The sequence below is a fragment of the Abramis brama genome (assembly GCF_963993115.1).
Source record: "Abramis brama genome assembly, chromosome: 14".
Lineage (NCBI taxonomy): Eukaryota > Metazoa > Chordata > Actinopteri > Cypriniformes > Leuciscidae > Abramis > Abramis brama.
The window spans coordinates 34,085,840-34,103,014 of NC_139976.1; the positions used below are offsets into that span (position 1 = coordinate 34,085,840).

At 37.7% G+C, this 17,175-nt stretch overlaps 1 protein-coding gene across 1 annotated transcript in view; it reads left to right on the top strand.

Moving 5' to 3' along the window:
• LOC311096729 (carbonic anhydrase 4-like) overlaps positions 1 to 15,597 on the top strand; it is a 19,530-nt gene extending 3,933 nt beyond the window's left edge. The window contains exons 4-8 of the mRNA XM_084136056.1: positions 13,105 to 13,256; positions 13,354 to 13,455; positions 13,557 to 13,629; positions 14,695 to 14,861; positions 14,991 to 15,597. Coding sequence (XP_083992182.1) covers positions 13,105 to 13,256; positions 13,354 to 13,455; positions 13,557 to 13,629; positions 14,695 to 14,861; positions 14,991 to 15,188 — 692 coding nt within the window. The 3' untranslated portion in view covers positions 15,189 to 15,597. The remainder of the gene's footprint in view (positions 1 to 13,104; positions 13,257 to 13,353; positions 13,456 to 13,556; positions 13,630 to 14,694; positions 14,862 to 14,990) is intronic.
• Positions 15,598 to 17,175: the final 1,578 nt, after the last annotated feature.

The following is a 17,175-nucleotide window of genomic DNA, read 5'->3' on the forward strand; positions in this document are numbered from 1 at the left end:
ATTTATTCTCTGTTAAAACTCTGATGGGTGATGGTCCTAATCAAACAGAAAGAGCATTGGAACTATTTCACTTCCTAAAGGCCGCGGGCATATATTGGAAAATATAGGCTAGGGGGAGCCTTAATTTAGAGTATCTTTATCACCAGTGGAAGGCAGCAATGCACTAGTAGTGCCTAGTCTGCCGGAAAGAAGGAGGAGAAGAAGAAGAAGAAGAAGAAGAAGAAGAAGAAGGATCTGGATTATGGCTCATTTAATTTGACTTCGCGGAAGGATACAGCTCATTTGACTTTGCGGGAGACATTTTGTCAAAGTCATAAGTTACAGGTAAGTGCCACTGAATAAATGATCAATTTTAGACCTTTTTTTACGACAAAAATGTAAAACATATTCAATGTTTTTTGTGTTGTTACGTCCTGAGACGTATTTGTGATTGGTATTTAGAAATGTTTTATAAGTTATGTCTGAGAGAAGTTAAGTGTAACGTTACGTCAAGTTCACTTGGCACGGAATATGTAAAATTTTAGAATATGTTCAAGTTTATTGACAAAAACTTATGTACAACATATTCGTACAATGTAAACATATTCGTTGTTTTTGTGTGGATATTTATAACGTTAAGTGTTTACATTTAAAACCTTAAAATGTTAGGCTTAACTTGTGTAATGTTAACTTACGAGGGGAAGCCCCCCATATAACATACTTTTAGCTTAGGGAACGTGGTATATTACCTCAAATTAATTAATAAAACATTGTAATATGTTTAATTTTGGTATGTTATATGATATTTTTGTGTTTCCGTAACGTGAAGACTGAAGAGTTGATATGAAGAGAACGCGGTCTTTCTCATTATAGAAAGCCTAAGTCCCTCCCCTCCGCTTCCGGCTCATGGGACCTTATTTCGGAAAAAAAATGTATGGTAGTCAATGGCGAGAGACAACTTATCTTTTTATTCCGTCTGAACTGTGCCCTGAATTACACATATGATGTTTGTCAATTTAAAAGATAATTATGAAAGTCAAGAAAGTTGCAGTTTGTCATAAAACAGAAGAGTAACATTTAGTTTTATGTGAAAATCGCTCAATGAACTACATCTCTCGTCTCGCACTGTGTACGTCACCGTTGCTCGTATGTGTGCAGTCTGGTACAAAACACTCAGGCATGACGGCGTAACGTTACGATTATAACGTAAGACTATAGAAAAAATGACAGACGTTAGCTTCAGTAAAGTTAGCTTCATTCATTGAGAGAAAAGGTATGACGTCACATGTGCGCCTTTTGGGTGTGTAGTCTTTGTAATTATGTATTTTCACAGTCTTCCATCAAACTGCGACTTTCTTGACTTTAAAATGTATCTTTTAAATTGACAAACATCATATGTGTAATTCAGGTCACAATTCAAACGAGATCAAAATTTTTGTTGTCTCGCGCCATTGACTACCATACAATATTTTTCCGAATTAAGGTCCCATGGTGTTCCACCGGAAGGGGAGGGACTTAGGCTCTCTATAGCCCATGTAAAGTTAGGCCTAACGTTACTTTTATGGATGCGAGTAATCTGAAATCTATGAAATGTGTAATGTTAAACACATTAATACGCTATTTTAGAGTAACGTGAGCGTGATGATTAAGATTGTGTAAACTTTTGCAATTGTCCCGTGAAGAGACCGACATAAACCTGAATATCTAACGTTCCAGGTACGATAAAATGGCGCTCAATTTGAAACAGCATTTTGACCTCTTGAGGACGGCATTTCAGAAGGCCGTTATCAGTGGGTGCCTCAATAAGCTTCCTAGGTCGTGAATCAGCTGATACTATTATTTTGTGTACTCAAATTCGTGCACTGGTGGCAAGTGATTTATATTAGTGATCACATAATCTAGGATTAGAGTTCTTCAATTTTTGAAACACTTTGTATTGTATAGCCTAAGTATATTTCAATTATAAATGCGTTACAATATGGAGTAAAATTGTTTGCAACTCCAGTTTCATCACAAATTTAAGGAAACAGGCCTAACTAATATAGTTATGTTAAATTATTTTATAAGCGTCAAATTATTATTATTATTTTGTGATCAATTGTACTTTTATTTCTCCATCAGGGTGTGGCCAAAGTGATGCTCTGTCGTCATTGCAAGTTTTCTGACAAAAGCCAGTCAATTCTCCTACAGCAATATCTACTGAAACACTGGCACGTGACCAGAACACTTCACTGCATTTACATACATTGTGTGTGTACATTCAAAACCAAAGGTGCGTTAAAGACTCATCTGGCAAGATTTCACTCTGAAAAAAAAAGCAAGAGATTTTCTACATTCAGTTGTTCAGTTTGTGAGTTCAGTGGCATCTGTGAGGAAAAGACATATTTTAGCCATCTTGCAAGCCATCTAAAGCAACATGAGACTGTAACATGCCCTTTTGCAAACTACATTTGAAACAAATATATTATCAACGCACAAAAATCGCAAACATAGTAGACAAACTCCACAGGATTTAAAAGGATCTGTTTTAGCGCATTGCAAACAATTTGTAACTGAAGAGGGGAGTATGTGGCAAAAGTGTATTTTTCATACATATGTCACCAAATAAGCAGTACAAGGGTAAGCATTTCAATTTTACAGTTCCACCTATACTGCATTTTGCCTTTTATTTTTTTTCTAGTGAGTTTTGTGATTAAAATGACTGGTTTTGTGGTGGTAATTTCAAGAAATGTGCACCTAAAAATTCACCCTCAAGTTGTTACAAACCTGTATGAGTTTCTTTCTTCTGTTAAACAAAAAAGAGGTTTGGAAAAGCTTGAGGGTGAGTAAGTGATGACAAAATTTAGATTTTTGGGTGAACAATTTTAATTTGATCATTCATACATGTATCGCCTTTGCTTCACACTGACCACTCACTGACATAAACATCTTTATCCTCATGGAAATAATATACAACTTTAATTAAAGGTACAGTATGGCTGCGTTTACACTCGCGTCTCGCCTCCCTCAGTGCTACCGCGACAAAGCACGTACGCAACAAATGACGTCAGAAAAGTATCAGTACATTATAATCGGTTATGGTCTATTACTATACCGATACCGAATCGTCCTCGTTTGCATCGCGATGCATCATTGAAACGATTCATTTCGACACCCCTAATGTCACGTTGTCACTTCACTGTACATTCGCTCATTAGTGGTCAGCTGCTGCAGTGTGCCAAAATCGAAATCGTTGGCACTTTAAATCGTTGACGCTTTAAATGCCGTTTCAGTATTTTATATTTTGTTCCTGGAGTTCATAAAGTTTGCAAAGTGTTTTGCGCTAAAAATGTCCAATGTTTGTAAATGTGATCATTTTCTAATCTCACCTCTTAAATGTGTAAATATCAAGAATATTTTGATTATCCATTTCATGACTCCTTTAGCACACAAAAATGTTATTTTTCACGTCTCCAATTTAAAGAGAGGTCATACTCTAATGAAAATAATACTTTTGCACTTTTTGATGAATTATTGACATCTGTTTTACACAGTATGGATTATTGGATTATTTAGGCCCTCTTTGGCAGCTAATTCCAAACTTGTTTTCAAATTTTAAAGTTATCAATCTCATTTCTTACAAAAGTTAAAAGATCTGAGGAGACGAGCAGAAAGGTAATCTTCAGATGATCCAACAGTCTATTCTGTGATCTATTCACAAATTGTCAATAGTGCTTTTTATAAAAGAGACGCATCACTCTTATACAGTTGTTTAAGCCAAGATGAAAACGACATTGCTGTTCGCCAGCATTTTTTGTTTCCATAACATATTCACAAAACATTTAATGACCGACTAATAACACTAATAACAATACAATTACAAATTAATAATAATAATAATATCACTAAACATATATATAGGCTTAATAGCTAACGGTCTTTAGATCCGAACACAGCAAATAAGTCATCTGTGAAAATCAAAAGCAGCTTCAAACACCGCCTTAAAAGAAAACGTATATCATGAAATCAAAATTGACCCTATTTACTTTGTTAGCGCACATTACTTTGTCTTGAGGTGAACAATTAATCCGTTTAAGTTAATACACAGAAAACAAATAGTTTGTCGTGGTAATCATTAATCAAAATCTGAAAATTTGCTTCCGCCCTGGAATGGCATCCCTTCTCTGATGACGTCTGTTTGACGAGTTGGGTTTGAACATCCTTAACCCTCCCTTCTATGAGCAGAGATGGAGAGGAGGAGCGCTAAAGCAAAAACCCTGTCCCTCTGTTGCAACTTCCGATTCACGCGGACTTTAATGAAGAGACAGATGCCAAAAGTTAGGACCATTTTGCTTTCACTTTTAGGGAATAAGAGCACGTTTACATCCATGTTCTTAATGTGATTATGCTTAAAGGGATAGTTCACTTTGAAATTAAATTTTGGTATGTTTTAGCTTACCTCAAGGGCATCCAAGATGTAGGTGTCTTTGTTTCCGCAGTAGTTTCAATTTTGATATTTTTAGGTCAAACCGTTCTTGTCTGTCAGTCATATAATGCAGGTCTATGGTCACTATCTCAAAGAGCATGCACAGAGAAGTCCAAATTAAACAATTCCCCATCGTAAGTACACATTCATGGCCTAAGACACGAAACGAGCGGTTTGTGTGAGAAAACAAACAGTATTTATATCGTTTTTACCTCTTGTACACAGCCACGTCCAAGTGATCTGAGGGTGCGGGCGCTTCGGTACCTCACTCATTGTTTACACAGAGATTTCGGAAGTGTTACCTTTCACTGTGAAGATCTAAACATATTTAAATCGCAATGGAAGGCGATTTCGATATATCAACAGACAACGTTGAATTTTTTTCACAACCATATTTATGTAAGTAGAGCTACACGAACATGAATACACACTGTGTATTATTATTATTATTATTATTATTATTAGTAGTAGTAGTAGTAGTAGTATCATTGACTGCACCCTTATGAGTAGTACACGTAGTTTCACATTGGTTTGACTACATATCTCTCTCATGTAAAACCATTCTTACCAAATATATGGTGCCCATATAAAAAAGTAGTAGTTATAGAAATGCAAGTCCCCCCCCAAAAAAATTGTTTTACTAACTTCACATAACATTTCATGTAATGCCAGCTTTACAAATAGAAAGGACACATACAAAGACGTTGTTCACATACCTCCGTTGGATGCGAAAACACCATAGGCACAGCTGATGATGTCAGTACTATGCGATCCACTCCTTGGTTTATAAAATCATCAGGGGAAAAATGATCGCTGCAGACCCTCCTCAACTTATGTGTACATACATCAATGTGTACATACATTTACGAGTCATTAAATCATGTTTAATTTGGACTTCTCTGTGCATGCTCTTTGAGGTGGTGACCATAGACCTGCATTGTTGACTGACAGACAAGAACGGTTTGACCTAAAAAATATCAAAATATAAACTACTGCGGAAACAAAGTCACCTACATCTTGGATGCCCTTGAGGTAAGCTAAAACATACCAAAATTTAATTTCAAAGTGAACTATCCCTTTAATAAGCCGACCATGCATGTGGTAACGTAAACGTGTTAATCCATTTAAAGTCCAGACAGAGCGAGCTTTGCGCGGGCGCAAACTCTGAATCTTTCTTGAAATGTGTTTTCATCTTGTGCAGAAGTACTGTCAAAATCCTATGTAACGGCATGAGAGGATAAGGCGGGCATACACTGCGATTTTCGTCCGATTTTGAGCCGAATTCTGACTCGTGCGACTCTTTTTCGGGTCGGGCCGATTTTCAGCTTTGTCGTGCGTCTTTTGTCGTGCAGTGTACAGGGGGAAACGAGAGGCGATTAACCTCTCCCGACCGCAATCGGATGGTCGGATGAATTTCTGGCATGTTAGAAATTTTGGTCGCTCCTCGTGACTATATCGCGCAGTTGAAGCAGAGATACAAACCGATTGCCCTAAACTCAGTGTTTTTCCCTCACTGCGCCTGCGCGAAAACAGAAGTTTAACAATTTCATCTGCAGCAAAAAAAAAAAAAACACAGAAAAGAGGGAGATCTTTAAGTTCTGTAGTTCAAACTAGCTACAAATTACTGTTGCTTACCTCCAGTCCGTGTTGCAAAATGGATTAACCATTACCCACTTCTTCCAAGCCACCTGCGATGTAGGCTACACTTTGCCTCTTTTATTAATTTGTTAAACAATGTTTTTGAAATAAAGCTGTTTTTAATTTTCATTGATGAATTATTGCAGTGTTCGGACATATTATAGATGGTTAATAATTAATGATATGCCTATAATTCATTGTAATCGACCTAAATGTTTTAGACAATTTTCAATGAGGAGGAGTAAGCTGTGATATTTTATTATCCTCACAGCGCGTTGGTTTTGCGGTGATGCGCTATGAAATTATTGCGTGGCAATTTAACAGCCTATCACTTTAATAATAAAAGTAGCCTAGGCCTTCCCTAATAATAATAATAATATAGGCCTACAATAATACTAATAATAATTTAATACATAAATTGGAAATGCTAAATCATCTTGATATTGATAGCTGATGCTTGTTTTGACAATATCTCTGGATACATGATATAGTCTATAGGCAACCCGGCACGAGGAAACTGTTGAAAGTTAAGTTCTGTAGTACCCCTACTTCTCCACGGTTACTTACAAGTAGAACCACGACTCCCCAAGTCCATGTTGAGCCTGTGAGTAATGTGTCTCAGACTAATACACATAGCTTGTCTGGTCTGGCCGGTGCATCCTCCTTCTGTGCAAATCCTCCGATTAGACTAGAGTTTCCTGAATTTGGACTATCTATGGAAATTGCGGATGTATTGCATTTCATAGAACGATGTGAAAGCTACATGGAGATAAGACCTCTTTCATGGCCTGAGTTGCTTGGGACATTGAGTACAGTTTTAAAAAGTTCAGCCTCGAGTTGGTGGAGGGCGGTAAAGTGTACAGTCCATGATTGGAAATCATTTAAAGAAGCTTTCATGGCAGCCTTTCTCCCTGCAGACTATATGAGTGAAGTGGAGGAGAAGCTGAGAGTGATGGTGCAGCAACCTGAACAAAAGCTCAGAGACTTTGCATATGATTACAGAGCTTTGTGTATAAAATGGAAACCTGAGTTGAGTGAGGAAGAGCTGGTTAACAAGATCCTCAATAATGTCAACCCCAAAATAGCAGGTTCCTTGAGTTAAGTTAGTTCCAGTTAGTTAAGATTGGATCCCTGGTGGAAAAAGATTGTATGAGTATAAAAGATTACTGGCAAAAAGTCAATGACAAAGCTGGAAAAGACAAGATAAATAAAAGAGGCTCTAACAAACCCGTTGCTCCCAGTATGTCAGCAGGTCTGTCAGTGATATCACCATCGGAATCAAATTAATCCAGCATCACTTCTGGTGGTCCCTATCATGCTGAGTGGATGGCAGGTGGAGGCTGTGGTGGATACGGGAAGTGCCTTTACCCTAATGCAAGAGAGCCGATGGAAGGAGATTGCAGGTATGCATGATGAAATTCAGAATGTTAAGCAGAACTTTGTGATGGCTGATGGAAAGATGCATCAATCGAAGGGACAAGTTGAGCTGAAGTATGAATGGCACCAAGAAAGAGGGAAGTTGGAGGTGTATATAATGGAAGACTCCCACCTGGTTTTTCCCGTTGTTCTGGGATTGGACTTCTTGACTCGTGTTGGTGCCACCTTTGACTTCTCACAACTCTGCTACAAACTACCCTCTAAAAGAGGTGACTCTGGTTATCCTTTTATCTGTTGTCAACAAGCATCTTTTATCCAAGGATCTGGAAATCAAATGATTGGCTCTCATCCACGGAGCAACCTCAGCTTGTATTATCCTATAACTGAGGAACAATCATATTCCTTTTCAAGAACCAGAAAGAATGTGCCGGGAATCATTGAACCCTCTCTCTCTCCTTGGTCGTCACCCGTTGTCCTGGTAGAGAAAACTGATGGAACATTCCGATTCTGTGTTGACTATCGGAAGGTAAATAGCAAGACCATTTCAGATGCCTATACTATGCCCATGATCCACGAAATTTTGGAGTCCTTGGACGGGGCAACGTGGTTTTCTGCCTTAGACCTGAAGTCAGGTTATTGGCAGGTGGAGATGGCAGAGGAGTCTAAGCAGAAAACAGCCTTTGTTACTACAGCAGGTCTATTTCAATTTAAGACCATGCCGTTTGGAGCACGGAACTCATCAGCCACTTTCCAACGGTTGATGCAGACAGTATTGAGTGAGATCATTGGAAAAATCTGCTTCGTGTATATTGATGATATCATCATATATTCCAAGACAAAAGAGCAACATCTAGTCGATTTGAGGGCTGTAATGGAGAAATTGTGTAAAGCAGGATTAAGTCTGAACATGAAGAAGTGTCACTTCTTTCAACGTCAGCTGAAGTTCTTGGGACACATAGTGTCAGACAATGGTGTGGAGGTGGATCCTGACAAAACCCAAGCCATAAGTGAATATCCAGTGCCCGGTGATCTCTTGTCGCTACAGAGGTTTCTAGGACTTGTAGGATGGTATCACAAGTTTATACCTCATTTTGCGGATGTTGCTGCGCCTTTAAATCATATGAAGCGGAAGGGAGTGAGATGGAATTGGATGCAGGAATGTCAGGACAGTTTTGAGCAATTGAAACGTGCAGTCACAAATCCTCCTGTGCTATCTCAGCCTAATTTGTCACTCCCCTTCCAGGTACATACCGATGCAAGCGACATGGGGCTAGGTGCTGTACTTACTCAATGTACTGAAGAAGGTGAGAAGGTGATTGCCTATGCTTCAAGAATGCTAAAGGGGGCTGAAACGAATTATTCAACTTCCGAGAAAGAGTGCTTGGCAGTAGTCTGGGCTGTGGATAAGTGGAGGCATTACTTGGAAGGAGTGGAGTTTGAAGTTTATACAGACCATGCAGCCTTGACTTGGGCCTTTAATTGCCCGAAGACGTCTTCAAGGTTGACAAGGTGGATTCTTCGACTGCAAGCTTTTAGCTTTAAGGTTTTCTATCGACGGGGTTGCCTCAACCAGGTACCAGATGCTCTTTCGAGAATATATCCGGCCCGCTCTGAAGGTGTGTTACCCTGCATGGTTATAACAAGATCCAAACTCACTACTGACTTGCCACACAATCTGTCTGAGATAGCTAAAGCCCAGGCTAGTGACCCTGACATTCCATCATTGAAGAAACGTAATCAAGATCTGCCTCAGAAACCAGGGAGGATACAACCCCTTGGGAGGACATCTAGGCAGATTAAAGACACTCATGAGGGTCTTAGAGGTGGCCTGGTGGCCTACTGTTCGCAAAGACGTTTGTGAACATGTCAAGACATGTAACGTTTGCCAGAGGTACAAGGGGGAATGTTCCAAACCGTCTGGGCTTATGCAGTCAACTGAAGTTACAGAACCCAGCCATACGCTGGGAATTGATCTAATGGGTCCTCTTCCTTTAAGTAAGAAAAGAAACACGATCCTGCTGGTGATTGTTGACTACTATACAAAATGGGTCGAACTCCATTAAAAGATAGTACAACACCGAAGATAGTGAAAATACTAAAGGAAGAGATATTTACCAGGTGGGGGGTACCTCGATATCTTGTATCTGACAGGGGGCCTCAATTCACTTCAAATCTTTTGGTTGAACTGTGTAAAGATTGGGGAGTGGGGCAGAAATTAACAACCAGTTATCATCCCCAAACAAAAACCGAAAGAGTAAATAAGACCTTGAAGACTATGATTGCCTCATTTGTTGGAGATAAGCACTCGAATTGGGATCAGTGGCTTCCAGAGCTAAGATTCGCTATCAACTCAGCACATCATGAGTCGACTGGTGTAACTCCGGCACAACTGATGCTTGGAAGATCTTTGAAAGGTCCGCTTAAAAGACTTTTATATAAATCACCATCTCCGAATAAAGCTGCCTATACATTGCTAGACAGACAAAGAATATTGGCAGATGAGGTAGCACGTAGAGTGGGATTGCAACGTGCCAGACAAGCCAGATATTACAATGCCCGGCATAAAGATGCGCAGTTTAAACCAGGTGATCTGGTCTGGTTCCGTTCTCATCCTATCTCTAGTGCTCCTAACAGGTTTTCAGCCAAGCTTGCGCCTAAATGGGAGGGGCCTGCTAGGGTGGAAAAGAAATTGGGGCCAGTAAACTAGAGTATAAGATGGGGTTCTCCTGAAAAAGCTGACAGTATTAATGTTGTTAATTTGAAAAGGTACTATGGTCCTATTCCTGCTATGTCATAGATTGGGGGAGGGAACTATGTAGCACCTCTACATATTTATATTTAATTTGTGTCAGTATGTTATGCAAGAATGGAAATTGGATTAAGGTTATCAAGTTGTATCTTGGTTTCTAATACTATGAAGTTCTTGACTCCATTTCCTATAATGCTGTGCTGGACTATTATTTCCTGTTTTTGTTTCTTCCTGTTTGGTGTTTTCTTCATGAATGGTGATTGCATATGTATATAAGGGGGTAGGAACCAAGGTGTGGAGTGTTGTTTTCCCGGGAACTTCTCCAATTGACGGACCTCAAATTTACCAGGTGGATATCCTTGTTTGCAGCATGCCTCGCTGGCAGGATTTACTTGTGTTGTTTTGGAGTGTTTCGTGACATTGGACTTTTTGACGCAATGCAGCACCAAAGACTGGGGTACATTTGTCTGGGACTAATGAAGGTTGTGGTAAGAGTTATGCGACTCATTTGTTAGTGCAAAGACAATGGGAACTATGATGAGTCACGACCAGGTGGACTTTTTTTCATGTGTTGGATTAAGGATATGTACTTTCTGGGTGTTTATATAATACACATCACCTTTGCAACGTGAGATGACTGAACTATTTGTATTTTATTGATGTGACATCGCTAATATTGAGAGTGTTACACAGTGAAGTCGCAGCTCGACGTTCGGACCGTAGGCTATAGTATGAGCACAGAAATCCTGAGCTTTGGCTTTACATCGCATGCGATCTACTCGTTCAGTGTGAGTAGGTACCTTGCTGAAATCGCACAGACATCTCACAGTGTATGTCCGCCTTTACATGTTGGAATACTTAATTTACATCACAACAGACATAATAAACGGAATACTCTGAGTCAAACAATAATATCGTGTATCGTCGATCGAACAGGCTGACGATAGGATGATATGAAAATTGAGCATATCGCCCAACACTAATTTATACTGCATATCAGGGGTGCCCAATCACGTTTCTGAAGATCTACCTTCCTGCAAAGTTCAGCTCCAGTCCTAATCAAACACAGCTGAACCAACTCATTAAGATCTTCAGAAATGCTTGATAATTGGGCACAGGATTGGGTACCCTTGCTATAATGCTAAGATACCGATGACACTAAATCCATTTTAAGGTTTTTATCCAAAGGAAACTTTAAAGACCTTTTATATACGTTTTTTTTTTTTTTTTTTTTTTTTTTTTTTTTTAATTGCTCTTTTATAGCATTTCAACTTCTTACATGCCAAGGAACCTTGGCTGGCATGCCATTAAAACACCAACAAACCTACAAAGATACTAATAAATGTGTTATCTTTAGAACCTTCTAGAGGGCATGCTGTAGGTGTGCACAGGATCTGCTTGTTTATATATTTGGCTACAGCCAATATACATAGACCAGTCATCACTTGAAATTAACAAATACAATCCTGTAATCCAGAAAGAAAAGAAAGAAAATTTTAGTTTATCAGGATAGACTTGTGTTTGCACTGCCCTAATCTTTGATTGTTCTTCTATCCCAAAACAGGATGTCTGCTGAAGGAGAAACAGAGGACTGAAACAACACACGTTCACAAACACACAATACACGCACATGCCCTATATACATCAGCGTTTTATAGGCTTTTTATTTTTCTATGTATAATTTTAATTTGGTTTTGCTTTGTTTGTTTTAAACATTCAATTTGTATTGCATATTTTGAAATGAAATAAAAGCTCAATTTAATGTTGGGAAACATGGCTATAGGCCCTACAAAAGAACATGGTAGGCCTACCGTTTTCTGTGGTATATTGCTTAATGATTTTTACATGGGTTTCACATGAAGTTGCAGGTTTACATGGGGTGTAGGTTTAACATAGATTGTTGATGGGTTTCAAATGTTATTACATGGGTCTCGCATGGGAATTTTACGTTTCACATGTGATTATAGGTTTCACGTGGGAATTTCAGGTTTCACATATGATCTCATGGGTTTCACATGTGATTATAGGTTTCACATGGGAATTTTACATGTGATCTCATGGGTTTCACATGTGATTATAGGTTTCACATGGGAATTTTACATTTCGCATGTGAGCTCATGTGTTTCACATGTAATCGCATGTGTAAATGTTTCAAAAGCACACATTTCCCATGTGCAAAACACGTTTCACATGTGATCCACATATTTCACATGTGCAAAACACACGTTTTTACATGTTAAATTTCACATGTGCAAAATCGGGGTCAGTAAGATTTTTAATGTTTTTAAAAGAAGTATCTTCTGCTCACCAAGGCTGCATTTATTTGATTAAAAATACAAACAAAAACAGTAATATTGTGAAATATTATTATTTAAAATAGCTGTTTTCTATGTGAATATACAGTAAAGTGTAATTTATTCCTGTGATCAAAGCTGAATTTTCAGCATCATTACTCCAGTCTTCAGTGTCACATGATCCTTCAGAAATCATTCTAATATGATGATTTGATGCTCAAGAAACATTCATTATTATTATCAATGTTGAAAACAGTTGTGTACAATTTTTTTTTTTTTCAAAATTCTTTGATGAAAAGAAAGTTCAAAAGAACAGCATTTATCTGAAATCTAAAGCTTTTGTAACATTAAACACTACCGTTCAAAAGTTTGGGGTCAGTAAGAAGTTTAATTTTATTTTTGGGGGAAAGAAATAAATCAATACTTTTATTCATCAAGGATGAGTTAAACTGATCAAAAGTTAGAGTAAAGACATTTATTTATAATTTATAATGTTAGAAAATATTAAATGCTGTTCTTTTGAACTTTATATTCATCAAAGAATTTTGAAAAAAATTTGTACACAACTGTTTTCAACATTATTATGTCCATTGTCTTCACAGTGGTGGTCAACCTGGATGATGAAAAAATGACAGTGCAAGGAGGTGATCTTCCAGGTCTATACAACACTAAACAATTCCATCTCCACTGGGGTAACGGCAGCTCCTCACCTGGCTCCGAACACACTGTGGATGGCAAACAATACCCAATGGAGGTATGAATGAATTCATTTTCCATGCAAATGCATTGCATTATTCCACATATCATTATCCCAAATGCATTATCTTTATACGTCTGATTCTGTTTCTCAGCTGCACATTGTGAATGTCCATTCAAAATACAACGGGAGTGTGGCAGCTGCTCTTGCTGCTAATGACAGCACAGGATTGGCTGTTCTTGGTTTCTTTATTGAGGTGAGCAAGACCACGTTATATCCAGAGTCAAGCGCAAACCTTAAAGTATATTCATGGCTTAGTTGTGTGCTCATGTGTATGTATTTTTCTTTAACCAACAGGGAACCAATGAACAAAACAAAACAAAAAGTTGGGATATCCTAACATCTTTTTTGACACAGATCTCTTTTTCAGGTAAAGAAATAGTTTGTTGTTGATAGTTTACCCAGAAATGAACATTTTGTCACTCCTCACCTTCATGTCGTTCCCCATTGAAAGAATGTTTCAACTGTTTTTGTCCATATATTGAGTGTCAGTGTGGTCCAAAACAACAATGGCATTCAGGCACAGATCATAGAGAAATACCTTCTTTTGTTTTCCACAGAAAAAAGAAAGTCATAAAGGTTTTTGAACAACAATGTTGACAGATTTTTAATTTTTGAGTAGTGAGCCAGATCAGCGTCAGACTTCACTCAATTCTGTGAAAGCGATGTTTGCCATGTGGTCTTCGTACTTTGGTTAACGATATGTATTGCAAATATTATCTCAGTTTGATAGTCTTCACTGATTCAGCGTTAGTAATTGAGTCTCGTGTTAAGTGCAACATCAGACATTATCAGAGCCTAAATTCGTGTAGTATTTGTCCTTGATTAGCCAAAGTTATGAACGTGGTGTGTTTGTGGTCTTGCCACTTGATCATGTTTGTTTTGTTAATTACCTAATTCTGAATTTACTACTGGTTTCCTACTATACGTTGCCGGTTTGTGCCACTTTCTAATTCTGTCGATTGGTGTTCTTACAGCAATTTGCAAACATCTACAGTTATATCTTCATTGTTAGTTAGGTTAAGAGTGATCGCAACTTTTTGTATTTTTGGTTTTAGTTAGCATAGTTCATGTAAAGCGTCGAATACACTGAAGATTTTGGGTTTTGTTTCTACAATTTCTAGTTAGTTTTGTGTTTTTTGGATTACCAGTTACGGGAATCTTTTTTTATTTATTATTATCTCTTCTTCAATTTGGTGACACCTGTTTTTTTTATGTTTGTATTCTATTTTTTATTTATATTGTTTTGTAACTTGTTCACACACTGCATTTTTTCTGATAAATTGTACTCGGTACTGTACGTTCTTTTTTTTTATCGGTTGTTTCTGTTTATTGCACATGCTGCAGCAATTATATCTCACTTACATGTTATGCAATCATACCTGAAGACGGCCAAGTAGTTCCTTACACCCTCTTGACGTTTTTGTGTATTTAGGTAATTCAACCACAGACATCATGAATCAAATCACAATGGACAGTCTGCTTGAAGGGGTGAACAGGACTAAATATTACCGGTACCAAGGCTCCCTAACCACACCCAACTGCAATGAAGCTGTGATCTGGACTGTGTTCAAAGATCCCATCAAAGTCAGCCAGGACTTTGTAAGTCAAGGCAACTCTATCGTAGAGTAATTCATAAAAATCATATACATCTATTACTAGATGGCAACATTTTTCATATTCTGAGTTAAAACCTAAAAGTCACTCAGTTGAATTTATTCCTCCAAACAGATCAACCGATTCAGCACATCTACCTTTTTCAAAGCAAGCCCTTCAGTTCTGACGACCAACAACTTCAGAGGAGTTCAGCCCTTGAATGGCAGAGTTGTGACATCACAGGAGGTAAAATCCGCAGCACCTTCATCTGCGGCCACATCCACTATTTCTATCGTCCCAGTTCTTCTCTTGCCAAGTTTGTGTTGGCTGTAAAAAATACATTTGTGTTTTTGTGCACGCAAATATGAGCTTGTTTCATTTAATTGATTACTCTTATACATTGTGTCAGCTTTATTGATCATGTTTGATGTTTCTTTAATATTCTAATTTTGTCACTTGTATCATCTTATTTTGATGATACTTGACTGTTCGTAATTCTACCCATTGTATTTTTAAACGCACAATTTGCTATCTGTCACAATAACATGAGGCCTAGAGTTGGAATAGGATAAAATCCAAAATACACTGCTAATGTTTTATATGAAACTCATGGTATCTGTAATTATATTCAACATTAGATGATTCTGTAGTATTTAAGAGGATTTATGTTTTAAATGTCTAAAGCATGACAGCTATGACAGACCTCAGTTATTAAAATTAAATCAATAAATGTTTGCTGTTTAATAACAAAATGTCTCCCAGTCTAAATGCTTGTGTGTGTGTGTGTGCGCGTGTATACTACCATTTAAAGCAGGGTTCACCAATCTCAGTCCTGGGGCCTGTACCATGAAGGTAGCTGAACAAACTCGGGGTTACAGGATTAGTTTTGAGTTCACAAAACCAAACCGATGCAATCAGGCTTTATTGGTACCATGATGCAGCTCATCAACTTTCTCTGTCAACTCAGGCTTTGATCCTCAAGCTATGATTACTCCACGCGCGCGTGCACATAAAAGAGTGACGTCGACACTGAACAACCAATCGCGGGTAGAGCGAGAGCGATATATTTTTCTGCGGAGGAACAAGAGATAATCATTCATAATTACGATGAATTTAAATATGTATTTCAAGCTCGAAACAATACGGTCTCTGCTGCCAAAGCAAGAGAAGACTGTTGGAGAAAGATTGCTGATTGTTAATGTGTAAGTTAAACAAATACGTTCTATATTTATGTAAAATTATGTATATATGTATGTGTAGCCTATACGTGTAATATAGCCTATAGCCTATTTTTATAATATATAAAAATTTGCATGTACTAAGAAAGATTAAAAGTCATTGGGTCTCATTCATGAAACATTCGTAAATATACGAGTAAATATGTGAGTGATTTGCGCGTAAAGAGACATTCCCGAAAATTCTTCTCCTGATTCACAAATACTTCGTAAACGTCAGATTTGATAGTGAAATGTGTGTGTGGGTTAATGAATTCCAATCACTCGTAAATGGGACGCGCGTGCACGCTCATTCTCAATTACCATAAATCCCGCCAATTAAAACCGACTGACAGCTATATATGGGCATCATATTATGACACGAAACGAAGGATTTCAACATGTCTTCTCAAAAGCGAATGCTATTGTATTATTACATGTATAATTTTGGAAGAAAAAAAAAAAAAAAAAGCGAATGAAGAAGAGAAATTTCTCAGATGCAGAAATTAAAGTTTTATTATCAGAAGTTCATTCAAAACGACACATTTTATTTTCAAGCGTACATAGTGGCGTATCAGGTCCTAAAAAAAAAAGGATTTTTTTAGGTAATAGGCTACATGCTTTAGGTAAAAATGCTTGGCAGCATATTACAGATGCAGTTAATGGAGTTTCATCTTTTAATCGAACAGTCCCAGAAGTGAAAAGAAAATGGTTCGACATGAAGCTTGACTGCAACACTTGTAACTTGCGGACTTGTAAAAAACAAAAACAAAAAAAAAACAGCTTGAATATAAAAAAATAAAAAAAACTTGTGGACTTGTGTTCCGTTTGCAGATGCTATTACTGGCTCTCGTAATACAAGTAAAAAGAAAAACCGTATGTAATTACTATATATAATACTTTTTCAAAATGCTGTGTAAATATGTACCCGATTACGTTGAATTAAAATGCAGTTTATTAATGAGCAAAACGTTCGGATGTTAAACGTACTATTTACGCGTGGCTGGGAGCAGGTGTAGATTTCTTTCGTACCAACTAACATTTGGGAAATACGAACATTTTAATGAATCCGAAAATTTACGCCAGAACCACTTTACACACGATTT